This window comes from Lissotriton vulgaris, chromosome 6, assembly GCF_964263255.1.
Source record: "Lissotriton vulgaris chromosome 6, aLisVul1.2, whole genome shotgun sequence".
NCBI lineage: Eukaryota > Metazoa > Chordata > Amphibia > Caudata > Salamandridae > Lissotriton > Lissotriton vulgaris.
This window is the reverse complement of record NC_141694.1, coordinates 134,029,858-134,057,069: the sequence shown is the minus strand read 5'-3', so window position 1 is coordinate 134,057,069 and position 27,212 is coordinate 134,029,858. Positions and strand designations below refer to the sequence as shown.

At 45.9% G+C, this 27,212-nt stretch overlaps 1 protein-coding gene across 6 annotated transcripts in view; it reads left to right on the top strand.

The window, feature by feature from the left end:
- The window catches only part of ENAH (ENAH actin regulator), a 799,370-nt gene that overhangs the window by 603,925 nt on the left and 168,233 nt on the right, over positions 1-27,212 (top strand). For all 6 annotated transcript variants that reach the window (XM_086926161.1, XM_086926157.1, XM_086926158.1 and 3 more), the window contains one exon: positions 6,912-7,240. In XM_086926161.1, the coding sequence (XP_086782287.1) occupies positions 6,912-7,240 (329 nt within the window). The remainder of the gene's footprint in view (positions 1-6,911; positions 7,241-27,212) is intronic.

Sequence of the window (27,212 nt, the reverse complement as noted above, 5' to 3'; positions counted from 1 at the left end):
CAATCCCAGATGACCAGCCTGCTTTCATAAGTTTGAGTGAAGTTCCTGTCCATATACACACTATAGTCTTGCCCTATGCTAAAAATATGAAATGTAACAGTCGACCTCTACTTTAGAGATGCATTCTCCAAAATTATAATTCAGTATAATGAAGTGCTTTCAGCAATATTCACTCCTTTTCCAAGTTTCTTTCATGAAGTTTCTTGGAAGAATCCAAATGAACTGCCCACTGAACCAATATAGTTTGACTGTATACACTATACAGAAATGGATTAACAAAGGCTTGACACTTAGCACCAGAAATTTATGCAGTCGCTCCTCTGAATCAAGCAAGTGACGATTTCGTACAGTGAAATACTTTGGCACCATACAGCGTTCACAGTAGTGTTTCTATTTTTTCCCGTTTCTCTTTTTACATAAGGGAAGTACAGTTATTATTCCCTGTAGCACCCTTTCCCAAAGTTTTAGGATGTTTTGGCTAGTTTTGAAAATCATGCCTTTTTCTCATGTGGTACGTCTGACCCTCAGAGTGTAAAGGCGCTCAATTATCAGTTCTTTATTGGGAAATATGAATAAAAGACGTTTCATGATTCTGAAGAGTCTCCTATCAAAGCAGCAGTAATCCTTTTACTTCCTGTTTCGGTCTCGCCTACACAGCTGATGCGCTGTGCTGCAAGACCTATTGCTAACAGTTCAGTGGGCTTAGTCTGACAATATCCTACCATTAGTAGTATTCATCGTAATTCTCATTTGCAATCATTTGATTGCTTAACTCCTGTAGAGTTATGTTATGTTATGTTATGTGGTTTTTATTTGGCGCACAGATGCTCCAGCTAAGGAGCGTCCTGGCGCCCGACAAGGCAGCTACACAACACAACTAGATAAAACAACACAAGAAAATAACTAAGGAAATAAAAACGTTTTCAAAGCGCGACGAAAAGAAAGCAAATCGCTCATAGCGCGAATTGCCGGGGGTAAGGAGTTCCACAAAGCAGCGGCCCGCACTCGGAATGAGCGTCCACCGGCCCTGCTTCGCTTAAAACGCGGCACCACGGCCAATTCGAGGTCTGCCGATCTCAAGGGTCGTGCTGGGATGTAATTGGCCATGAGGGGTCGTAAGGATCGTTGCCGGGGACCCCTTCAAGATCTTATAGGCGACGCAGAGGACCTTAAACTGAATCCGCTGAGCCACCGGAAGCCAGTGCAGCGCACGTATGGTGCTGGAGGTAGGACAGAATCTTGGGAGGCATACCACCGCTCTCGCTGCGGCGTTCTGGATCCTTTGCAGGCGCCCGATCTCAGCTACGTTTAGCCCGGCCAGCAGGGAACTCGCATAATCCAGCCTGGAGATGACGGTAGCTTGGATCATGAGTTGCCGAGTGGGGGCATCGAAGAACTTTAGCACAGGAAGGAGCCCACGTAAGATGCCGAAGCAACATGCAGCCGTGCGTTTAGTGTGGCATGCAAACGTAAGGGAAGGGTCCAGCCAGACCCCGAGGTTCTTAAGCTCGGCGACTGGGATGGGAGCAGAACCCAACTCCTCCGGCCACCATCTCTCTCCCCACAGTTCCGGCTGTCTCCCAAATACCATGACCTCGGTCTTACTAGCGTTTAGCTGGAGACAATTACACGTCATCCAGCTGGCGACCGCCCTCAGTCCTTGTTGAAACCTGGGAGCGTCGACTTCAGCATCCCCGCTGATCGTGACCGCTAGCTGGGTGTCATCGGCATATGACACCATGGTCATACCCCATTGTTTGACAACCTCAGCTAGCGGCCTTACGTAAAGATTAAACAGCGTAGGACTCAGCGAGGAGCCTTGGGGGACGCCCAGGTTCAACGGATGGAATTTGGACTGATACGGCGGGACGGTCACGCTAAAGGCCCGGTTGGTTAAGAACGACCGGAACCACTCGAGAGCAGTGCCGGTAACACCAGCCTCCTCTAAACGCAGCAGAAGGATAGGGTGCGAGACGGTGTCAAAGGCAGCGCTTAGATCTAATAGCACCAGCGCTGCCGTTTGTCCCGCGTCAAGCACGGAGCGAAGGTGCTCCACCATATAAAGCAGAGCCGTCTCCGTGCTATGACCTGCCCTAAACCCATTCTGCGTAGCGTCGAGTATATCAGCTCGACGGAGATGTTCCGAGAGAACAGCATTTACGTGTGCCTCCATCACCTTAGCTGGCCACGGCAAGAGTGAAATAGGCCGATAGCTCTCCGGCTTGCTCCCATCCAGGCTTGGTTTCTTCAGGATAGGACGAACCATGGCTCGCTTCCACTTCAGTGGAACTTCGCCAGATGTAAGTGACAAATTGACCAAGGAACAAAGCGGTGAGATGTCATGTACAGCCAGGTCCTTGACATCTCACCGCTTTGCTTTGGTTCCCCTCCCTTCCAGTGTTAGCTTCTCCCTGGAGCACGGACCAACTATATACGTTCTTTCTCGTCTTAGAACACACAATTTTCAGTTTAACCACTTGGATGCTAATGACAAGGGTAACTTGTCATGCACTGCCCATTCATTTCAATGGAAATCACATGAAAGGAGCTGAATTCCCTTAGCGTCCAAGTGGTTAAAAAAAAAAAAGTTTCAGGGTTATTCCTGGACATGCAATGTGCATTTCCACTACTGTAAACCTCGGCATATGGCTTCTTATTTATGTTGCTATAACCCGATCTGCCATCTCTTTTGACACATTAGTTTATTACACCCACAACTGTACTACTCTACTCAATGCCACTCTACGCCACTATTCTGAATGCAGCTCTGCTCTCCGCCACACAATACCCCTCTACACAACAAACATTTAGCCTTGCTGAACATCGGGCACATTGCTGTACAACATGGCTATATTACGGGTTTGCTTTGAACCTCATATAAATGATTTTATGGTTATGCGAGGCTGTGGCGTTCAAGATGATGTGCCTTTCCACTTTCATCAACCTGAGGCCCTATTGGGCTATACATCTGACCAACCATGGAGATAAAATGCACCAGTATGCAGACTACACAAAAATCTCTGCAAGCATTGGCCGTACCAAACTCCAATTACCTCTACTCTGTGATGTGTGGTAACACTATGATGTCACATGGAATAATAAAGGTTACATACATCAACTGAATATCAAGTGTCTACTTGAACTCACCAAGAAATAGTTCATTGTTATTGCTAATGGCTTTATTAGCTTAAATGCAGGAACATGAGGCTGGATGAATTGACACCGCAACTCAATGTAAACTTGTCAGTTAGAGAGCATTTGCTTTCCAGAGCCATTGAATCCTTATTCAGTCAGTTCTATAACATTTTGACGTTGATCATTAGGAGCGCATTCCCTGGTTTAGAATATAACCTATTTTGGTGGCAGTTTAATAGACAAAGGTTTGTGTTACATTGTAGGCGATCCAAAGATTTCTGTTGAGCTGACTTCTTGCCAGATTGAATAGTCATCCAGGTATTGCCATTTTTGTGGTTGGAATACTGTTGCCCTAGCCACCCCCTCAGTTTTTCCAGCTTTTCGCAAAGCAATAAGGAAAGACTCCTTATGTTGATTGGGTTTGTTGCACTCCGTGCTGCAAAGAGGGAGCAACAGTCACAAAGCCGCAGTACAAGAGAGACCAACCCTTGTCCTACCCTTTTACATTCCAGCCACCTGGATTTGGAAATGGTAGCGATTCAGGAATCCCTTCCCACTCTCTTGGTTAGCATTGTATCCTACTCAGGGAGGGCGAGAATGGGAAATGTAACACTATTAGCAAAGAAGCAGTACTTGCTTTTCTGTCCTTTATAATACTGCCATGCCTGCAACTTGGCCAGCTTCAAAAACACTAGGTTACTTAGAACCACGCATTTCAAGTTATTTCAGCGTATGGAGTACGTTCCTGTTCCTGTTCTTGCTTGCTTTTTAAAACTGTTCTTCATTTTCCTTGTTTGCCTACTTTGTTTTTCTGATATCGGCGACTTTGAAAGATCATTTTAATGAGGAGCAGTAGATTTGAGATTGGCTTGAATACTATTTTGTATTGAACAGTACTTTGACCAGTGTTTCATTTCTGAAAAACAATTTTATTACTAATATCAGTCTATTGTTTTAAGATGCTGAATCTTTTATACTATAAATTAGGAAATGTGATATTTTAAATGTTTAGTAGATGTTTGAAATGGGATGTTGCAATGTATACTTTAGTGCATAAGCACAATAAGTATTTCAAGATATGCTTAGCTAAAACAATCTTTGTCAGAGCCTTTCTAGTTTCCATATTTTTTGTATTTTCTTTTCAGTACTGTCATACTGTTTCTTATCATTTATATACATGACCATCATCACAACCAACCACATTTTTTTATGGAATGCCTAAATTAACCATTTTATCCCTAATGCGTGGGAATGTGATGCCAATAGGTGTTTGTGGCTAAATCGCCATTCTCATAGCTGTTAAATCACATCTGTGCATAGTTGATCCTTTGTCTCCTGTCCTCCATTTAGCATGGCTCACACTTTTCGGCACTCACGCTGCTCTCTTCCCGAGGCTCTCAGTTGATTAATCAGCACTGAATAGTCCCGCCTACACACAATCCCAAAGCACTTCATTAAAATACCTAAATATGCGTGTTTGTGTGTGTATGTATGTGTGTATGTATGTGTGTGTATGTATATATATATATGTATATATATATATATATGTATCTCCAAAGAACAGCGTTTTTCTTCCGTAAGCCAGGAATCCGCCACGCCACAGAACACGCAGACACGGACCGGATTAAGGTGCAATTTTCTTTATTGAGTGCAAGTTAGCCGCATGACGTTTCGGCTCCGAGGAGCCTTGTTCACATGACCACCGTTTGACGAATTTCCATTAAATGAAAGGGATATATTGGTCATTTCAGGTTCTGGCTTTAAAAATGTCAGGGTGATTTGTGATGTGGGCCAGAGAAAAAAAGGGAGGTGGGTTCCTATAACACATTTTCCTCATGCAATTTCCCATAGGGATATTAGACACAACTGCAGCCCGAACTGTGGAACCCAATTACACCAAACTTGGCAGAAAGCTGGATCTTGGTCCAGGAAGATCTTTTTGTTATTTGGTGTAAATACGTTCAGTAGTTTGAGTTAAGGAAAATAGAAATATAGATATCTGGGTGGAACCTCTGCACAGATCTCATGGTGAGAACTGATTGGCAGCCAACACTTCAACCAGGAAGTGTTGGCAGCCATCTTGGGACTCTGACTCTACCCAGCCCCAAAAAACCTTTAAAAAAAAAAAGAAACACAGAAGTGGCCTGGTCCCAGTGGCAAATACATTTGAGGGAGGACGCACTTAAGCTCCCCCCCGCACCTCCCACCACCCCTCCCCACCCCTCCATTGCAAGCCACATTTTTACAGCCCAGGGGGTACCATCCCCCAAGGCCGGGTCATGTAATAGAAAGGGAGAGGAGCAAGGGACACCAGTCTCAAAGGCCCGGCCTGGTTTGTTACACAACTCCTTCCACCGCTAAGACGCTAATTGGCGAAATGTTGCAGGAAGTTTTGTACTGTTCTTCATTTAGCCTTACCTTTCTCTCCTTACAAAGCTATACAAGTGTCTGGTTTCCTCTCCCTTTTAAAAGTAATCCTGCCCGCAAGAAAAAATGCACAGACCTTGCAAGGGTGGTTGCATTCCTTTTTGAAGAATTGCAACTGAAAAGCATCAGGTTCACAGCAATCCTCATCCTTCTACCTGATCTTGGAAGTCTAATTCTTAAGATTCATTTTACCTGATTGCTTCTCTTAAATATCAGCGTAAAGGACATTTAATGATTAATTCCTATCAAGATCCTTATAATCACAATTGACAGATACTCTGCTATTGATTGCCAGAGCATTCACCCTTTGACCTCTTCTGTATACCTATTATTGTTCTTCATACTTGTTTGTGTGAAGTTGACATTACAAGCGAGATCTTCCATATCCCCTTTGGAGCATGTAGTCAGTCACAATTCATCTGTTTCATTAGCTAAGAAATGCTTTTGATGTAATTGCTTTTTCTGTACCTTAAATATGGTATACCAATCAAGTTTATTTCCTAGCTGTACGCTTTTTCAAAGCAAAATAAGTTGGATAGCCTGAGCTGCATAAGCCACATCACACACTGCTAAGTTTATTTTTTTTTCTCTGGCTGGGATCAATTTACTGGTTTCTTGCACCACACATGCTAATCTCTCCTTGTGTATTTGGTCTTCTGCAACCTCTGTGTATTTTGCTGCCAGACACTTCTTTTCTTACAAATACATCACTATGTGTTTCATGCCCTCTGCTGGAGTCACCTCATTGGTTGAGTACAAACTCTGTGTTCTTCTGGGGGATTATCCATGCACACATGTAGGTGTGATTTTGTAATGGTCGGGCCCCTCCAAAACAATCTATAGCGGAGTCCTGTCTTTTTGGAACCACAGCCTACATTCCACCATGGGTCACCTGGCTGGCCTATGAGGTGAATCAGAGTTTGAGGCAAAGGAAATGAACTGCATCTCATATTTCAGTGTCCCTGATAAGCTGAAAATGGGAGCTAGCTTACTGGCGGAATTAAGAAGATGAATGTGTGTGCATACTTCGAGGTATTCAATAATTTCATAACTCTTCCTTGACCTAAACCTCCGTTGACTCTAGAAATGTCACTGTTCCTTCCCTTCTGCACTATCTCAATCAGTCTGAGTAAGACTACTAGAACCATCAAGGTTTTGGCTGATGTTTAAACATTGGATACTTTGGCCTCACATTCCCACATGTACCTGTCCTATTCCTGTCATTAGCTAGGCATTCCACTGTTAATATTAAGTAAGCTGTGATTTGAATAGCATGTAGACTGTAAAACTATAAGAAAAAACACCAAGCCCATACGTTTCTTATAATTTTTTTTACTTTTTATTTTTAGGTGTTACCCAAGGACCACCTGCACCACCACCTCCCCCACCACCTCCACCTCTTCCTACTGGCCCATGCTTTACCCCTACAGCAGAACCCCCACCACCACAAGGTCCCCCACCACCACCCCCTCCACCACTCCCTCCCTCTGGGCCTCCACCTCCACCTGGACCCCCCCCTCCTCCCCCTCCTGGCCAGGCACCTCCGCCAGCCCCGCCACCACCACCTCCTGCACCCCCCCTCCCTTCTGGAATATTCGCTGGATCATCAGAAGAAAATCGTCCCTTAACAGGACTAGCTGCTGCACTTGCTGGAGCCAAACTTAGGAGAGTATCCAGGGTAATTTGATTTATTGCTGCATTTTTTACGATGACCTGAATCTGACATTCTAGTTCAGTAAAACCATTGCTTCCGTCGCAAGCAATCTGTGGTCTAAAATGTATAGTTCTGATAAGTCTTATCATTAATTGCTACATATAGTATTGAATTAAATGTGTTGCATTGAAAGAAGAATCTGTTAATTTATAGAATGAACATCAACTGTAGCTTCAGATTAATCTTCCAGGAGGTGGTCATTTAGGTATTTATCTTAAGACCATTTACTGCGACATGCCTGTAAAGTCCTCAACTGTAGAGTGGCAGATGTTTCAGTTTAGGCTTCTACTCAGAAAGCATATTTGTAGTTAATCCTCTTCGACATTACTGATTGAAGAATGGGACTTTGCTATTCTGACCTTTACTTATTTCTGTTTTTTGTAATTTTTAAAATGTTATAATCTAATATAAAGTGATAGTTACTGCTGGTGATCTTTGAAAGTGGTGGGGCGTAATACCAGCCAGGAGTTCACCCCATGTAAAAACGTTTTTGCCTCACTCCTACTCGCTTCCTCTCACATTTTTGAATGAATGAACTGGGTACTTGTAGAGCGCACTACAACTCTCAAAGGAGCATCTTGGCGCTATGCGGAAGCAACAATAGTCAAAACATACAGGATCAGAGCCTAGGAAGCAATTTCTTCAGAGGATGAGAGAATAATCTAATATATGGGGACTGTAATCCACGTCTATCTGTTTTCGGAAGGTTGCTCTTTCCACTCACTCTAAATCATTCTCATTTGCTTCTTCTCACTCATGCGCTTTCCCACTCACTGTTACTCAAACGTACTGTTACTCACCGATTCTCATTCTCACTTGCTAAAACATTCATACTCACTGGACCCTGGTTCAATTGCATCTGCTGCACCATTGATAGCTACACTCCTGACACACTTAGACTCCCTTTCACAATGTCCAGTTACTCATATACAGTCACTCACTCCCTCATACTGAGTTTCACTTATTTATACACACTCAAACTCAGACTCTCGCTCCTTTTCGCTCCACACACTTTCACTCAATCCCAATCACTCGCAAATATATGCATATAGAAATAACTTTTTTTTTTTTACTTACCCTGCTTACTTGGCAACTCGGAGACTAAATGGCAGCAGCAGAGCAGGCTTCCTGTGGTGAGCGTTGGAACCAGCAAGCCATGATTCCCAATGAGGAGGCAGATGGGCCGATTTGAAAAGGGAAAGAGCCACCTCAATCCCCCTCTCCCACCTTCTTCATAGGGCTGGAAGCACAACCCCATAAGGAGCTGAGACAGTGCCAGGGATCCTGCCCCTTCTTCTTGGTGTTTCTTCACATTGGCTTAAGGGATGCACTGATGTGCACCCTAACAGCCACATTTTAGCAGATATACTGTACTGCCCGAGACATTCACAGCATGTCTCCTAAATAAAGAGGATGGTGCAGAAATGCGCAATCCAGAAATGCAGCTACACTGTTTCATTTTGAAACAACTCTATAGCTGGATCATCCATCAGCCCTCTCCTCCTTTTCAAGTCATCAGAAGCTTGAGCTAGGAGGGTTGACCTGTGCACTGGCAGTGTTCATGAAAATATGAAACGTGTATTCTCCTGAAACTGCTAAATTGAAGAATGCACAGGGCTTCACTGGTGAGCTGCTTTGGCACAGTTTGCTGAATCCTTACAAAACTTTCAACAACAAAAAAGTGCATCCACCTTAGCTCCTTCCTGAAAAGTTTCGGGGTGAGTTGTCAAGTGGTGGCTGAGAAAAAAGGGTTATCACATGCAATGTCCTAATGCAGTTTACCATGGGACAATTTAACAGCGATACAGCGCAAAACTGCGTAATGTAACTATACCAAATTTTGCACCAAATCACAAAAAATATGCTTTCTTGAGTAAGATGTAGGTTTCTGCCAATCAGTTCAGTAGTTGTTGAGAAATGAAGGTTCACAAGCTTTGTATATCTGGTGTTTGGTTTCGCAGAAAGTTCATGAGTTCCCTAATCCCACAACTTCAAATGGAGAGCTCTGATTGGCTGAAAGGGCTCCCCCCCTAGCCCCCCCCAATGGTCTGCCTCCCTCTTCCAGCAGCAAAAGGCCCCCACTAACTCCTGTAGGAGCTCGCGCTCTGATTTGCTGGTCGCAGCATGAAGAGAACTTTTACAGCCACGTATTCTGAACACTGGTCTTAGTCCCTGTGTCCGGAAAAAAAAAAGGTATAAGGTGGCAAGGGTAGGGGACACCCTGGCCCCCTGAAAGCCAGGTCTCGCTCTGCAGCCAACCCATGCTCACTGTGCTCAACGGGGTGTTGGCTTTATATGGTAATAGTCTTACTTTCTTTTTTTTTTTTTTTTTACATTAAAGCCCTAGAAAAACAAAAGTTAGTGACTTTATAGTTAGGTGTGGTAATATCTTACTTGGCATTTAAAAAAAAATGTCAAATTGATTGAAAAACCAAAAGTTAAAGTGATGTTATAGTTGGGTGAAAATGTCAGTTTAAACATAACGTTTAAGCTTAATAAAAACACTGACTGTGTACTGCTCTGGTGGGTGGTGTTGCTGTTAGAGAGGACTCAATAGATTCTTATTCTGAAGCTTTTAACAGAATGTGTCTTCGGTGTACTCTCCACCAGGCTTATACACTTGATTTTGCTTTATCAGTCTTCTAACTCTGATGCGAATCTGTGAGATATCGGACTGTCATTTTCACAACTATAAAATTTACAATTGTGCTGTGTTTAGAAGATCTCAATCTGTTTGCTTTCCCGACTGGGGCCTCCTCTCTGCAATGGTAAAATTATCTGGGGCCAGCCCTGCCCACTTTTTCAGTAGTTCTTGTTTGCCTTAATGCAACCAGACCCAAAATTCCATATATCGGGGCAAATCCAAGATGGCGAAAGACAACCGCAACTTTCAACTTGGGCTGTAAGGACTAGGGGTTGGGGGGGGGGGGGGAAGTGTACTATGAAAATCATCTTTTCCTCCCACATCTAACATAAGAAAAACAGTTTACGGTAGGCACTGTGCCCACAAGAAACCCAGGGACATACATGGGAAGACAAAAGCAGTGTCCTTCAGCAACCAGAAGGGGATCTACAACATTGGTCTTGTGATCAGTCAAGCAAGATTTGACACTGTAGTGCCAAAAAGCATACAATGCATAAGCTGCAGCAGAAGGAAAAATAAAATGATAACGTCTAAGTTATTATAACTTTGTTTCCTTTACTTCACTGCTGCGAAGCGATGTTCCGCCGCCTTAGCGGAGGAACCGCCACCGCACTTTACTATTAGTTAGTGTCATATCTTAGCTCTGTTGTAGTTTGTATCATCCATCTCTCCACCAGTGGAACCCTGTAAGGATGATGTAACTTGGAATGTTGGTGTATGAAACCCACAGTTGGAGAAAGGCTGAGCGCCTTGCTGGCTGCTCCTGGTGGGGCTGTATTACTGATGTACTATTGATCTACAATAAATACTCTTGAAAGATCTCAACCAGCCTGGAGTGAATACTACATTTTTGTGGCGACGAGGACCTCCAAGAATCTGTGTGCTACCTAATAAGGCTTCCAAATTTCAAGTCTGGAGTATCAGAGTACCTACTCTCAAGCTAAAACAATTCCTCTGTCTACAGCTGCACTTATTCAACTACTGGCACACCAGCCCCACCAGGGACCTCCCATCGGTCGCCCTCTACGCAAAAGTGCCAGTTCCAGTCTCTACGCAGTTCAAGTCTGCCTGCTGTTCCTACAGCATCTCAAAAGCTAGTTCCTGTGGCTTCCACTGCTTTTCAACATGCAAGGACTCTCTGCAACCAAGGTAATTGGACTGCCTTTTGTGCGGAGTGGTTTGTTCCAGTCTACAGTATCTCAAGCTGCATGTGTCTGCCTCCTCTGTGGAGTGAGGTATTTGTTTTCAACAACCCTGCTTTTCTGCAAGTTCATTTACGTCTTCCTATTGTCTGGATGCTGCACTGTGAGAACTACATCTGCATTTGCAGTCCCTACAGTTTTCCAATGAATTCAAGTTAATGTTTGACGTTTATGCCTGGGCTCGTGTGAGAAACTATACATAACGATCTGGTTTATCGTGCTCTTTACTGGCGGTGTCTGGGAGAGTGAAGTTTCAAGGTTGTGCAAGTTTGTATCACACAGCGTAATTCACATGTGGAAAGGTGAGTTATATTTTGTCATTAATTTATAGTCTACTTTGAGACCTGACTTTAACTGCCATCTTCAAATTCAAAATTCAACTTGGCACGTGGCAAGCATTGCTCGCGCTTTTGCCCGTGTCTAAGGTAGCTTGCGCCCACCTACCTCCTTCTTGCTTCCTTCCATCCAGGGATCCTCTATGATGTTTTCCTTTCGTATCAGTTTGCTGCTGTGCAACGTTGGGCTGCACGTCTTTGCCGTTAGCCACCCGGCGCGGCCGTCCCTGCGTGCCACCATCTTCTCTTGTCTTCACTCAGCTCTGTTCATCTTATTGGACAATTCTCTGGGAACATGACTCCTGCCACAGACTGCTTCAGAACATGGACACTCTTGGCCGCACCACAGATAACTTTCGAGACACGCGTTGACGTTGTCTACGCATACATTTGTTTCCACATGAGGTATATTTTTATTGCGTTGCCTTTGGTCTATTTTTAGTTTGGAAATTACTTGATCAAGCATGTTTTAAAGACTCTTGGTTTCTCATAATGGTCATTCTCCCTCTATCTGCTACTGTGCTATTCCTTGTTTGTTTGGATTCTTTGTCTGGCGCACAGAAGAATTGTTTGTATGTTTTATTCTATGCTCAAATGACCGTTTGGCAGCACTTCAGTGGCTTTTACATTGAAATTTACTTTGCAGGGTTTTACAGTGAAATTTACTTTGCAGGTTGTCGTTGGTCTGTGCAAGTTGTCACTCAGTTTGTGTGACTCATTCGCTCACATGTCTTTTCATTAAAGTCTCTGTCTTTGTTTTGGAACACTGCAAGAGACCTTTACAAGCTTATCTCTTAGTTATCCATTATTATGGGTGTCTTTTACATGCCTGAATCATTCCCCGTCGTCGAGATGGGAGTCCCGGTAAATAGAAAAGTAATGTCCTATAGACATACATAGAGAAAAGTAGACCTACGGGCCTTGCTTTAGTAGCCTATCTATGTCCTTTTGTAAAAAGGACCAAACGCTAGAAGGTAGCCAATCGGCTACCACCTCCCTCTAGAACCTTCCTGCCAGGAGCCTCAGTCTCTCAGATTTTCTACCGCACGTTGTGCTAGGGAGTATCCACCTGATCACCTGGATCCCCCTCGAGACAAGAAAGACTGTCACTCACGCACTGGTCACGAGTCGACTGGATTATGGCAACACACTTTACGCCGGAATCACAGCAAAATTACAGAAAAAACTCCAGCGCATCCAAAACGCGTCAGCGAGGCTCATATTAGACATCCCAAGCCAAGATCACATCACCGAACATCTAAAATACCTCCACTGGCTCCCCGTTAACAAAAGAATTACTTTCCGCCTTCTCACCCACGCAAACAAGGCCCTCTACAATCTAGGTCCCGAATGCCTCAACACTCGACTGTCCTTCTACAAACCCACCCGCCAACTTAGATCGTCCAATCATGCCCTCGCCCCAGTCCCGCGCATCCGGAAATCCACCATGGGTGGCAGATCCTTCTCCTTCCTGGCTGCCAAGACCTGGAACTCACTCTCCACCTACCTCCGCCTTACTCAGAACCACATCTCTTTCAGAAAAGAACTCAAAACCTGGCTCTTCGACAAATAACGAACCCCTTCCCATAGCGCCTTGAGACCCTCTGGGTGAGTAGTGCGCTTTACAAATGCCTGAACTTGAACTAGGTTTCCAAGATTTATCTCTTTTCCTCACAGAAGTTGGATATTTTCTTCTTCAAACAACAATGGCTGATCAGCAGAAGAGCTTTTCAGAGCCTGTTCATCCTGTGGTAAGAAGAGACTGCACGTCGATGACGGGCATGAGACTTGCCTCTACTGTCTTTAACCTGATCATTCTGCAAAAGAATGTAGAGTTTGTAGAACATTTTCTACAAAGACACTTAAAGACAGGGAAGGAAGACTGCTCCTCTGGTTGAACAGACTCAAAAACAGAGATGATGCACTGTCTTCAGAGGAAGGAGAAATGGCTTCAGTTTCATCAGAACTATCCCTGAAGAGGCCAAGGGGTGCTTCCCCTAACCCTGCAGACGTTCCTCCTAAAAAGACTACCACAAAGTCTTCTGAGGTACAATCAGTCACGTCTGAAAAGGAGGTTCCCACCTTCAGAAAGCCACCTCACTCATCGACGACTAGTTCGTCGACTCTTTCTTCAAGAAAAACAGCCTATGTCGCCACATCGACGACTACGGTGTCAACGACTAAGGCATCGTCTGTCGACACTTGAATCGCCAACGCCATGGAAAAAATCTGATTTAATTCCGCCAAAGAGGAAGGATAAAAATCCGATTACGCCAGATCTAACGTCCCCAAGCAGGGTACAAAAATAACTCCCATCTTGTCTCCTACAGGATGATGAATCAGAAGATGACCAGTATGAGCAAGCTACTAGTCCTTCAGATCTTATTTTAAAGTGCCAGAGCACAGATGAAGATGGAGATGATGTCGTTTTTACGGAGGAGACTGTACATACACAAGCAAAAACAGGTCACTCCTATGGGTTGCCTTACAGTATCTCTTGTCTCAGATCTTCAATTTTTGATCCGACTACAAAAAACGATTTCCAGAATCACCAGCAGCATCATCCAAACCGCAACCATCTCCAAAGACAAGACCACCACCTCTGGATCTCACTCAGGAGAGAGAAACGGTTTATAATGTTCAGTCCTCAGACGACGAGGGCGAGGAACCAGAAGAAGGGGAGGTACGGGATGACCTGTCCAATAACAGATGATGAGGATTATATCGCTCATTCTCTGGCCACACCTGAACCTCATACTTCGGAATCCCCGCCAGTGGACATTGGCGGATTCCACAACGTGGTGGAAAGAGCAGCCACGAGGTTCCACATGACTATAGAATCACAGGAAACAGACTGTTTCCTATATGATTTTAAAGATCCGATCAAAGACAGCCAGATCAATTCCCATAATTGATCACATATGGGAACAAGGCCAGCAATTGATGCAAACTCCAGCATCAGTCGCTATAGTGGTACCCAGACTGGATAAAAAATATAAGGCACCAACAACAGCAGCTACCTGCCTTAATGCGCATCCCAAACCAGATTCTGTAGTCACCCAAGCGGCTCAAAAGAATTCAAGAAATCCGTCCTCTCTACTGTCAGCACCACCAGACAAGGAGGGCAGAAAATTAGACAGCATAGGCAAACGTTTTTCAACCACGTCAGCCATGACTATCAAAATAGCTAACGCCATTGCCCTAATAGGGAGATACAACAGGCAATTATGGGAAGACATTGTCCCATACCTGACAAATACCTGAAGACTCAAAGGAGGAAGTCCAATCCCTCCTAAAGGAAGGACAAACGTCAGCATCAGAGATCGATTGCGCTGTAGATGTCTCAATGACAGGCTTCAGACAACTGGCAGGTGCAGCAGTCTTACGGAGACAAGGGTGGCTCAAAGCAACATCCTTCCGCCAAGAAGTCCAAACTAAAGTTTAAGACATGCCCTATGACGGACAGCATCTATTCGGTGAGAAAATAGACGAGGCCCTACAGGCAATCAAAAAAGATAGACACAGCACGAGCTCTAGGCACGTTACAGTTCAAAAATCAGTCCTTTCGAGGGAACAAGGGTAGAGGTCAGCCCTCTTACAGAGGGTCGTACCAAGGAAAATCCTCATACTCCTTTAATCAAGGCCGATCACAATACCAACAACAGCAACAGCAGCAAGGTCGCCAGACCTCCTATGGGAAATCTAACTTCAGAGGAAGAAACCAGAGGAAACAAGCAGGCGGACGCCAATGACGGTTTCCAACAGCCAGTCCCTCCGCCATCTCATTCTTTCAAAATTGGAGGCAAACTCACACAGTTCCTCCACAATTGGAAATCAAGAACAACGGATCGGTGGGTGCTACAATTAATCCAATACGGACACTCATTGGAATTCAGTTCAATCCCCCAGATAACTCCTTGCAAGATTCAACGCAGCCACCTGCGATTACTCCTTCAAGAAATGTCATCAATGTTGAAGAAAGGAGCAATAGAGCGAGTCCCATCAGCTCGAAAAGGGAAGGGGTTTTATTCCCGCTTCTTTCTAATACAACAGAAAAGGAAGAAATGGAGGCCCATACTAGATCTCAGGGCACTCAATTCATTCTTGAAGAGCCAATCGTTTCGGATGGTGACCCTTCAGGAAATCTTAGGATCTCTAGAGGAAGGAGACTTTATGACGTCTTTGGACCTGCAAGACTCATATTACCACATCCCAATACACAGGCGCCACAAAAAATTCCTAAGATTCGCTGTAGCAGGGCAGCACTACCAATTCTGTGTCCTCCCATTCGGCCTCAAATCGGCACCTCGCGTTTTTACAAAGTGCCTCTCTCCAGAGTCAGCTTTCCTACGTCAGCAGGGACACCAGGTTTTCCCCTACCTGGACGACTGGCTGGTGAAAGCACCATCGATGGCAAGCGCACAAATGTCTTCCAACGCCTGTCTCAATATTTTCAAACAACTGGGCCTGACACTCAATCAAGAGAAATCAACCTTACAGCCCTCCAGAGTTATAACTTTTCTAGGGGCAACTCTACATACGACATCTTCAACAGCATTCCCATCGCAGGAAAGGAAACACAAAAGAATTACTATGGCCACCGCAGTGACTTCAAAGAACACCATCCGAGTCCGTACTTTCAAGTCCCTCCTAGGGATGATGTCCTCGTGTATACTACTCATTCCTCACTGTCGTCTAAGAATGCGCTTCCTCCAAGAGGCCCTGACCAGGCAGTGGACTCAGTGTACAGACTCTTTCGAGGATCACATCGTGATTACTCCACAAATCACCAAGGCCTTACACTGGTGGAAGACATCCACAAACCTATCACAAGGACTAATGTTCCTGCTGCCTCCAACTCCACATGTCATAACTACAGACGCCTCTCTAGAAGGATGGGGAGCAGTCCTTCAAGAATTGCAAATCAGTGGCAACTGGACAGACCAAGAGAGGAAACTCCACATCAACCTCCTAGAACTGAGGGCAGTTTTCCTATCTCTCCAGGCTTTCCTCCCGCGCATCAAAGGCTCAGCAGTGCTTGTAAGAACAGACAACACAACAACAATGCAGTACTTGAACAAGCAGGGAGGGACATGTTCGCTGACACTATCTCGCGAATTGCAAACAATTTGGAACTGGCTAGTACTACACAATATCAAGCTAACAGCAGAGTATGTCCCAGACAAGGACAACGTCATAGCGGATGCTCTGAGCAGACATAGGTCTCTGTCCCACGAATGGGAAATCATCCAAACTGTTCTAAACAACATTTTCTCGAAATGGGGGAGACCGCAGATCGATCTCTTTGCCACCAGGGAGAACGCCAAATGCCACAACTTCGCAAGCTGGCATCCCCAATCGCTGTCACTAGGAAATGCATTTTCCATCGCATGGTGCAACGTGTTTGCGTACGCATTTCCGCCATTTCCCCTGTTAAGAGTCATTCGGAAAATGAAAACGGAGCACTGCACACTGATTCTCATTGCCCCGTTCTGGCCCAGACAGCACTGGTTCACGGACCTTCGTCGCCTCTCGGTCCAACCCTCAATTCATCTGGGCCAGCATCCATCCCTACTCACGATGTCCAAAGGCCAAGTACTCCACCCAAATCTGAAATCTCTCAGATTATCGGCATGGCTCCTGAGTACCGAGAGTTCTACCAACTAAACATTCCGCAGGAGTGCAAGAATGTCCTAGCAAAGGCAAGAGCAGACAACACAAACAAAACTTATTCCTTAAAATGGAAACGCTTTTGCGTTTGGTGTATGGACAACGATCTCCATCCCTTTCAGATCACTCCGGAGCAGCTCCTTCCATATTTATTACACTTGGCACAATCGGGACTTGCCCATGCCTCCATCAGAGTTCATCTGGCAGCCATCTCCCGCTTCACAAGAACTTCAAAAGGACCATCTCTCTGGTCCCACAGATTAGTTAAGCAATTCCTTAAAGGGCTCTACAGATCCTTTCCTCGGCCACGCAGAATTCCACCAACATGGCACCTTAATGTGGTACTCAACCAATTAATGAAACATCCGTTTGAGCCCACCCATAGGGCTGATATCAAATAAATTTCATGGAAAACAGCCCTACTTTTAGCTCTGACCTCAGCAAGACGGGTCAGCGAGCTACAAGCTCTTTGCATTCAAGATCCCTTCATGCAGTTCAGGGAAGACAGAGTGATTTTAAGGACGAATCCTCGCTTCATTCTTAAGGTCCCTTCGGACTTCCACTTAAATGAACCACTAATCCTCCGATCATTCTTCCCAAATCCTAGTACTGCAGCTGAACGATCCCTTCACTCTTTGGACCTAAAGAGATGTCTTAAATTTTACCTGGACAAAACAAAGCATTTCAGGAAAACGAATCAGCTTTTCATCGCCTTCAGCAGACCAAGAAAAGGCATGCCACTTTCCAAACAAAGCATTTCAAGATGGATATCCTCTGCAATTGCTTTTTGCCATGACAAAGCCGGACAACCGTTACACTCCAAAGTCCGAGCTCATTCCACAAGAGCTGTGTCCACATCGGCGGCACTATTCGCTGGGGTGCCAATTCTGGACATTTGCAGGGCAGCGACCTGGAAGTCGCCGCACACATTCACCAGGCATTACTGCCTGGATACGGAACTGATGCAGGATGCAGCTGAAGGCCAGGCTGTACTTCGCCATCTATTCCAGTGAGATGAGCCTTCCTCCTTCCCACCATCCTTTGTTGGTATGCACATTTACTTCTTTATTATATTTACTTGTTGATGGTTGCTAGTCGTATGATATTATCTCAGACTGCTTATACTGTCTCTTCTCAAATGTGCATAATGTATTGCTCGCTACGCTGATTCAGGCATGTGAATCTATGAAAGACACCCATAATACTGGATAAGAAATGCGTTACCTGTAACTGCAGTTATCCAGTATTGGTGTCTTTCATAGATTCACATGCAACCCTCCTGCCTCCCCAGGAAGGTCTCCTCTCTCTCTCTCTATCATATATTACGCCTACCTAGGTTGGTGCGTATGAAAATCTGAGAGACTGAGGCTCCTGGCAGGAAGGTTCTAGAGTTTGATCCTTTTTACAAAAGGACATAGGCTACTAAGGCAAGGCCCTTAGGCCTACTTTTCTCTATGTATGTCTATAGGACATTACTTTTCTATTTACCGGGACTCCCATCTCGACGACGGGGAATGATTCAGGCATGTGAATCTATGAAAGACACCAATACTGGATAACTGCAGTTACAGGTAACGCATTTCTTACCCTACATAGGGTGTCGTGAGGGTTCCAGTCATATCACTATAGTATACAACGTTTTTTTCTCTACCAAGGATGTCTGTACTCTAATTTTACACTTAACTCCAACTGTGTACAATGTCTGTTTACTCCAGCACATGATCATTTTCGTTTAGGTTTCAGTCTTGATGGTTTACCTGCCACCACAGTGAACAACAATGGACCTCGACAAGGTCGTCTTTCGCCCATTCGTACAGTTACAATGTTTTAACCTGTTCACTGGGTGTTTCATGTTGGTTTTATTCCTGCTACTCTGGTGCACAACGTTGACTACGAGGTATGTGTCTTTTGTTACAGTGCACATAGTTTTTACCTCTTCACGGGGGTTGGATTCTCGCTACTCTTGTGCACAACATTGACCTCTGATACGAGGTATGTCTTTTATTTTAGTGCACACTTTTGCCTCAAGTTTGGCACGTTGCGCGGACTGTTTTTCCCGCACATACATGCACATTTCTTGACCTCTCTGTGAGATGTGTTTTGGGGTTTTTCTCTTTTCCTTGTGCATATCAATAGACCTCCAGTTGAGGTATATTTCAAGGTCTTACACCTTCACTACTCAGTGCAATATATAGACCTCTTTTGTGGTTGCCTCTGCATGTTCATATTGTTACCCACATGGGTGTATAGTTTGGTTCTTGTCCATTAACTATAGTGCATTGGTTCACTTAAGACTGGGCGGTTTTCTCTCTACTCTGTTTTCCTTTTCATTCTCAACACTGCAGCCCAGTACTTTTCTATTTTTTTTAACTCAAATGTTTATTATATTTTGGAGAAGTACGAGTGATATAAGGTTTTTCTCGTCTTCTCTATTATCTTCTATCCTTCTAATTTGGGTTTCCCTCTCGCATACTTACCTGGCCAGTGGGTGTGCAGAGGGTAGTCATTGATGGTTTCTCTTTCTATTCTTTATTTTATTTTGTCATTTATAGAAAGGAGGATGGGAAACCGGTTATTTTTATCTGTTTTTTCATGTTTCTTGGTTGTATTCATCCTCCCTCTCTGCTATGTTTCTTCCTGTACTTTCTTCTCCTGTACTCTCTTCTCTATTATCTACATCTAGTTTCTAGGTCTGATGTTACTTTTCTGTTTGGAAGAAAAGAGGATATGTTATATCTTATCTATGTTGTAGTTTGTATCATCCATCTCTCCACCAGTGGAACCCTGTAAGGATGATGTAACTTGGAATGTTGGTGTATGAAAACCACAGTTGGAGAAGGGCTGAGCGCCTTACTGGCTGCTCCTAGTGGGGCTATATTACTGATGTACTATTGATCTATAATAAATACTCTTGAAACATCTCAACCAGCCTGGAGTGATTAGCAGGTGTAAAGCATACAATGTTGCTGGACACCACTGGAGATGGTGCGGGGGGGGGGGGGGGGGGGTGAAATCACCCTGGGACACGGGGACAATGCATGATCTCATGCAATACCATGACTTGGACAATCTCTTGAGGCTGTGCCATCCAGTGGTCTGGAGCAGTAAGTGTTACACATCAGCTACTGGCTCCTCATCGGGGCTGTTACTGGCTGGGCTCGACAAATATTACTCTGGGTATAAGATGTGTAAGAACTAGCACACATTTGCTTGGCCCATTCTACGATTGTGCTGGCGCTTACACTGCCTATTCAAACATGCATGCGCGGAACACGGTGACTACAATCTACCATGTTTCTAGACTCTGCTTTCAAGGAAGTCATCTTGAACTATTTTAAAGAGAACACTGGCTCTGTGTCACGTGGGACGCTCTTAAAGCCATAATAAGGGATCTGTGCCTGGCTAAAGGCCATGGCATACTAAAATCAATGAGGCGCACCTTGGCCAGACTAGAGAACAAGCGCCAAAGACCAGAAACACTACAGTAAAAGCAGAGCACACAAGATACTCCACAAGATTTGCGTACTAATAAATAGGAATATAGAGGTTAGGCGGACAGAGTTGAAATTCCTTAGCAATTATGATGTGGCTAGAACCTATGGCGAGGGTGATTGACCAGGACACATGCTGGCCAGGCTCACCAGACCTTGGTCAGTGCCCAACGTGGTCTCTACAGCAGCAGAAGACGTTACCACAAAGTTTCAGACTGATTAAATTATACAAGAATTTACTGGATACTACACTAAGCTGTATATGTCTGGAGAGGCTCATAGTGCTGCTATTAACACCTGACACCAGTGATGAAGGAATCGGTGGTGACTACTTCCTCTGAAGCCGGGCCAACCACTGGCAGGTGGTATAGACGAAATAGACACAAACAAGCATAGATAAATGTAATAAACTGCCAATATCTGTGACAGGGAGCATTGGCATATGAAAATGATGATCCTCCCAGAACTGCTTTACCTTTTTCAGAGCTTGCTGCTCCAGCTAAACCGTCGGTTCTTCACGTTGAATTAGTTGATGGTGAAGTTTCTAGACTAACTAGCTTGTGCAGTGAAGACTGCCAGGGTGGACTGGAAGACTATGCTGTCTCCTTATGGTTCTGGGGGATTGCCATGCTGAATTTCAAAATCTACTACCCGAATGTCAAAGCGCAATAAGCACACCATTGGATCCATAATATCCAAGGTACATTGAGATGGAAAGAGGGCTGGCAACTCTTATTCCATTAAATATAGTACTTAATAACCTGCCCTTTTGACCACTAGAGAAATAAATACAATGGAATGTACAATGTGGCCATGGTTGAGACTGACAACACTTATGGAAGTGGAAGAAGTATAATCGGAGATGATGCCTTTGCTGGACAATCACTCCTCCAGTTGATGGATGAACCAACTGCCAAGAAGCGTCTGGTTAATATACCGCTCCAAACCATGGGAAATATGTATAAGGATCGGGCCTGCTCACACTACAGGACTATTAGGAAAAGGGACCACACACTTAATTAGTTGTGCTTGGACTTTTGGGCCATGGCTCTGAAGGCCTTGCTGGAGCAAGCTTTGAAGCTCCTTGCAGCAGGCAATCTAAACCTGCTGGCAAGACTCCTCAGAGATCCCGATCTCATTTGAAGAAGAGGTGGCACCGCTCCAGGAGCGTTAAGTCCTCTTACTCCCAATTGAGGTACTCTGGACACTCGGAAAAGGCACAAAAAAAGTGTAAGTGGACTTTGTCTTCACCTCGTCTATCTGTTGACGAGAGAGGTAAGGAGAACCGACGCTCTAGGCATGTTTCTACAGAGCCGGAGCCAGGTACGACTTCATGCCCCCTCTCCTCCCTCCCCCCCCCCCCCCCCCCCCCTTATCTGAGAGGTAGAACGACCCCCGCTCAAAGAAAGGAGTTTTAAGAGACCATATTTGGCCTATTTGAGCGCACTGACCCTACTGAGGCGCCTTCTGTCCCAGCAGGATCGGAAGTAGTCTCATCTGGTTAGATGCAGTCTCCTCCGGCCACGGCACCGGTGGAGCCTAATGGATCAGATTCCCGATCCAGGTCAACGCAGGTGGTGCCAACTTGACCTTCCCTGGCGTCGCACCCAAAGTCTGTGCCTCCGGCGGCATCCTTATATCTGACGTATCAAATTTGCGTCGCTCGACGCCGACTTAGCCCAGAGGTTTGACGTTGCCTGTGCGTTTTGAGGAAGTTTCAGGCATGTGTGAGGATGGGAGGGGTCTATGGGCCATTTAGAACATAAACTAGACGTTCCTGTGGTACAGTTGGACTGGTATGAGCTTCTTGGAGAAGCCATTGGACTCGACACATCTCCAGGTACTTGGTATGCTCTATCCGCCACTTGTGGCTATGGAGGAGGAAGCTTCTTATTCCATGGTAGTAAAAAAGGCAGCAGATGTCCTTGGACTGGAGCTGCTGCCCTCTGTGCAGGTCAGGACTAATCTCTTGACTGAGGTATTACAGCCTGGGGCTTCCACCTCCGAACCTTTATTGCCGTTTAATGAAGCCATAACAGATGTCCTTCTAGGCAAGTGGTCCAAGCCTAGCACAGGGCTCCAATGAATAGAACCATTGCACGCTGCCATCGCCCTACGATCCAAGTTTCCTCAGCCAACACCACACCCTGAGAGCTTGGTAGGTCAGGCTTCTACTCCCCATGGCGCAGTCCCTTTCACATCTCCAGATAATGAATCCAAGAGGCTAGACACGCTTGGGAAGAAAACGTTTTCATCTTCCAGCTTGGCATTGTGGTCGGTGAATACAGCATGCTTATTGGGCCGTTTCTCCCACACCTTTTGGGAGCTTGTTGAGCAAGTGTAGCCACAGGTCCCGGAGGAGGCCCATGCCATACTCTCCCAGGCAGTTGGGGATGGGAGAGATGCAGCAACATTCATCATTATGTATAGCTTAGACGTGACTGACTCATTGGGCAGAGCGGTTTTGTCGACTGGCATTACAGCGCCATGCCTGGTTCAGAACATCTGGCTTTTCAGTGATATCTAGGCTAATCTCATGGAGATGCCCTTTGACTGAACTGGTCTTTTTAGAGAGAAAGCAGGCTCTGACTTGGAGCACTTCAAGGATTTACGTGCTGAGGTCAGATCCTTTGCCTCTCGGTCACACATCCTGGCCGGATTTTGCCCCTTTTGTCGCACTGGAAGGGGTTCTCAACCGTGTCTGCCGTATCCAAGCCACCTTCCTGCGCAGACTCTCCAAGTTGTGCGAGGACATGGACACGGTTCATTCCTACCTCGGATTGTTTTGCAGAAGTTGTCTGCCACCCAGCCCTCGGCAGCTACAACCTCTAAGCATTACTAGTTTTAGTCTGCAGGACCATTTCCCTTCAGTCAGAGGGAGCATTCAACACCATCTCCTCCGGTAGCGGTCCATAACATCGGACAAATGGGTTGTGCCGATCATTCAGGAAGGTTACTCCCCCTTTTTAGGTCGAGGGACCTATAAGCTGCGCAAAGCTCAGCTTCCGGTCCGGAGATTTAATGTTTCTTAGTAAGGCTTTAGAACCCGCCTACCTGCCCTGTCTCTCCTCCATTGGCTGGCTTCCTAAACGGAGGCCAGCCATTGGAGGAGAGAGCCGTCCCTCCAAAGAAGCTCTGTCTTTTTCGGATTCGGGGGCGTAAGTTTTGCTGTTCTTTAGCTCGTTACGTTGTCCGTCACTCAAAACAGCAAAACCACGCTCCAGAATCCGAAAAATTCAGAAGCTGGCGAGCGCCATTTTTTATCGTCGCCCTGCGCTCTCCCTCCTCCCGTTCCGAGCTCCAGGCGTCGGAGGCACAAACTCTGGCTTCCTCGTTCTTGCTTTCTGCCCCCAGGTAAAAATTTTACTTTCGCTTCTTAGACGTGTCTATCTTGGACATATGTCTGAGTCTAAACAGCAGATGTTCAGAACTCCTACGCTGATTTCTGCCTGCCTTTCTGGTGTACCTTCATGGCCCACCCACGCGTCTTCTTTGCCTTCCCAGAAGCAGAATCCTGGAGGCGGCCCCCATTGCCTGTATATAGCCTCTTTCTAAGCCACTAGGGTCTGCCCACGCCAGCCTCTCCTTTCATGTGTGCCCTCTGTGCAGAGCGCCTTCTCTTCTATAATGGCCTGCCTGTGCGCGTGCTCTGTCCCTGTGCAGCTCGGCTTCCACTACAGAAGTCACACTGCGCTCAATCCTCCCTCACTAGGCTCCATTGTCGAGCCTGCGCGGCGCACCTTCACACGGGGCCTGTATTCTAGCCTGTAGGGCTGCACCGTGCTTCAAGCATCGGCGCCACCCTGCCATTAGGACGGCATCTCATTGTGTTTGCTTTTATCTAGCGCTTCATACCCCGATGAGGCACAAAGCGCATTTGCAGACAGGAAGGGAGTCCATTCGATAGTCAGTGAGTCTATCACATGGCCTGCGTGGACAGTATTTCGATGCTGTGCCTGAACACACGAGTTGTGCTCTTGTGTTCTGTCACTGCGGCTTGGCACATAGCGAAGAAAGATGCCTCTTGTGCACCAGGTGCTGGTGGATGGATGGACAGAAAGTGCACACGTGCAGTGCTGCCTACTCTAAGTACTGTGGTGTTATGTGTGCATTGCAAGCACTGCTCAAACCAAGCAGGAGAAAGACGTGAGAATAGACAACCATGCGTGTGTACTCCAACCACCAAACTCTGAAATCCATAGGAGCAACATATAGTAAGAGGCGCTATACAAGCTGCCCATGGGAGAAGCAACCCCGTATGCTTGGAGGGGTGCACGCATGTGTGGCGGTGGAAATGATAGGAACAGGTATTCCGCGCATCGGCACTATGTGCCTTCCACGTCACACATTACAACCAGCCTGCTCTGGCAGCCTCATGACGCGTGCGCCATCGCTCTGCAGAGTCTGTGCGCATCGTGTAATGTTACCTAGCGGAGAGGTAGGAATGCGCCCACAACCCGGCCGGCCTCAGTGGATGAATGAATGAGCGCCCTCCAAGGCCCGGCTCCTCGCTGCCGTCACCTTCTGCTGGCTCTCTCCGGGGGGCGGTCCACTGGGGCCCGCTCCTCACCTGCCTCCTCCAATCCCTCCTTCGCTCTCGCTGCTCCCGGGCGCACCTGGCGCTGCCCGTAAACCCGGAAGACGGGACTCACGCCGGATCAGCAAACACCGGCCGCTATCAATGGCTGAATTCCTTAGTGGGGAGCTGCGGGGCCAGCACAAGCTGTGCGGAGAGCGGCTGCGTGAGGGGGGAAGAGTGACTGTGAGAGAGCCCAGGAGAGAGAGAGAGAGAGAGAGTGCCCGCGAGAGGGAAAGAGTGACTGTGCGGGAGCGCCTGGGAAAGAGAGTGACTGTGCGAGAGGGGAAGAGTGACTGTGCGAGAGGGGAAGAGTGACTGTGCGAGAGGGCCTGTGAGAGACAGTGCCTGTGAGAGGGAAAGAGTTACTGTGAGAGGCAAAGCGACTGTGATGGGGAGAGTGACTGTGAGAGGGAGTGACAGAGTGGGTCTGTCTGAGAGAGAGGGACAGTGATGGGGAGAGTGACAGAGGCAGGGTGACTGTGAGAGGGGAAGAGTCTAGTGACAGTACAGGATGTCCATGTGTAAGGGGAATAGCAGACAGCAAGGGTGCAGTTACAGTACAGGCTGTGACTGGAGCTAGAGCACACTATCACCCATCACTGTTTTGAGATTCTGCACGGAATCCTAACCTCCTCTGTGAAAACAAATATATATATATATATATATTCCAACCTCCGTTTCCCTTCCACAATCGCTCTCCCCTCGATCGCAGCCCAAACGTAAGATGTTGGTTCAGATTTTATTCAGCTGTCGCCATAACGTTTCGGCACAAAGCTTTGATCACATGACAGCGTAACCACATTTTGCTTGAGTATTTAAAGTACACAGTGCTATTACCTGATTGGTCCATTTTAAAACACCCACATTGGCATAGTAGACAGACTTTAAATCACTGGCATATCGTGCATGTATATTTTCAAAGTTCACAATAAATAGTACTTGACATTTTTACAAATACTATGTATTGCCTTGACGTAAGTATCACAATTTTCTAAAACAATATCGGGATAAATCCCTGATTCTATTCATATCTTTTTTTATATATATTCCTTTCTTTGTTTTTCACAATTGTAGGATAAATCCCTTAGTTGCAAATAATGATACTCCATTTCAGGTCATAAGTCCTGCCCCATAAATTTGGCCTTTTCCCCAACCCGTGTGAAAGTGCTTTTATGTGCATATATTAAATTTTTTTTTTATATATAATGATTTAAAGTGCGAGGTGAGCAGCAGCACACGTGCAGGTTGAGGTTCCTCAGCTCAACACAACTGGCTGATTGAAGTCTTTGTTTATGTTTTGCATTGTAACCATAATGCTCATCCAAAGTAGAATTAGACACCCAAAGTTATAGAGAGTTTGCATTTACGGGCTCCTGGGGCCTGCTGCTTTCCTCTGGTGAATGTTTCTGCTGGCTGGAGCCCTGAGTCCTGCCTCAGCAGTGTCTGGGTGGGGTCAGGGGCTGAGGGTCAGAACTCTTGGGTTTGGAGCAGTATGATTGTTTGTTAACTGAGATGCAAGTACAACACAGCTCTGGTGTGGAACCTCAACACATGGGGCAGAGGCCCATGGTGTTTAAAGTGCACCTCAATGTGCAAACACAGTGCAGAATGAGCGGGGAGGTGATCACACCTGTGATGAGTTCACAACTCCTAATCAGATTCTGGCATGAAACACATTCATAGGGCGTTGGTAACACGAGGACAAACCTAATTCAAAGTTCTTCAGGGCTTCCTGGAGTGGTGGTGGGAGGAGAGGAGGCATACCACCCTGTCCCAATCTCACTGGACTGCATAACTACTTCTAAAAAGAATCTTCACTCTTCTAGGGTCATGCAGTCAGAGTGAGGGACGAGGAATGTATGGGTTTCACTTAGGAGGAGAGGGAGGTGGCGTCTCCCCTTGGGTACAGAACTGCCCAAAAACCATAGAGTATCACCAAGGATGCAGCATTCCCTAATGTGATCGCTCGCTGGGTGAAACTAAGGGACCCTTAGGAGCAGCAGCCGGGGCTCTGT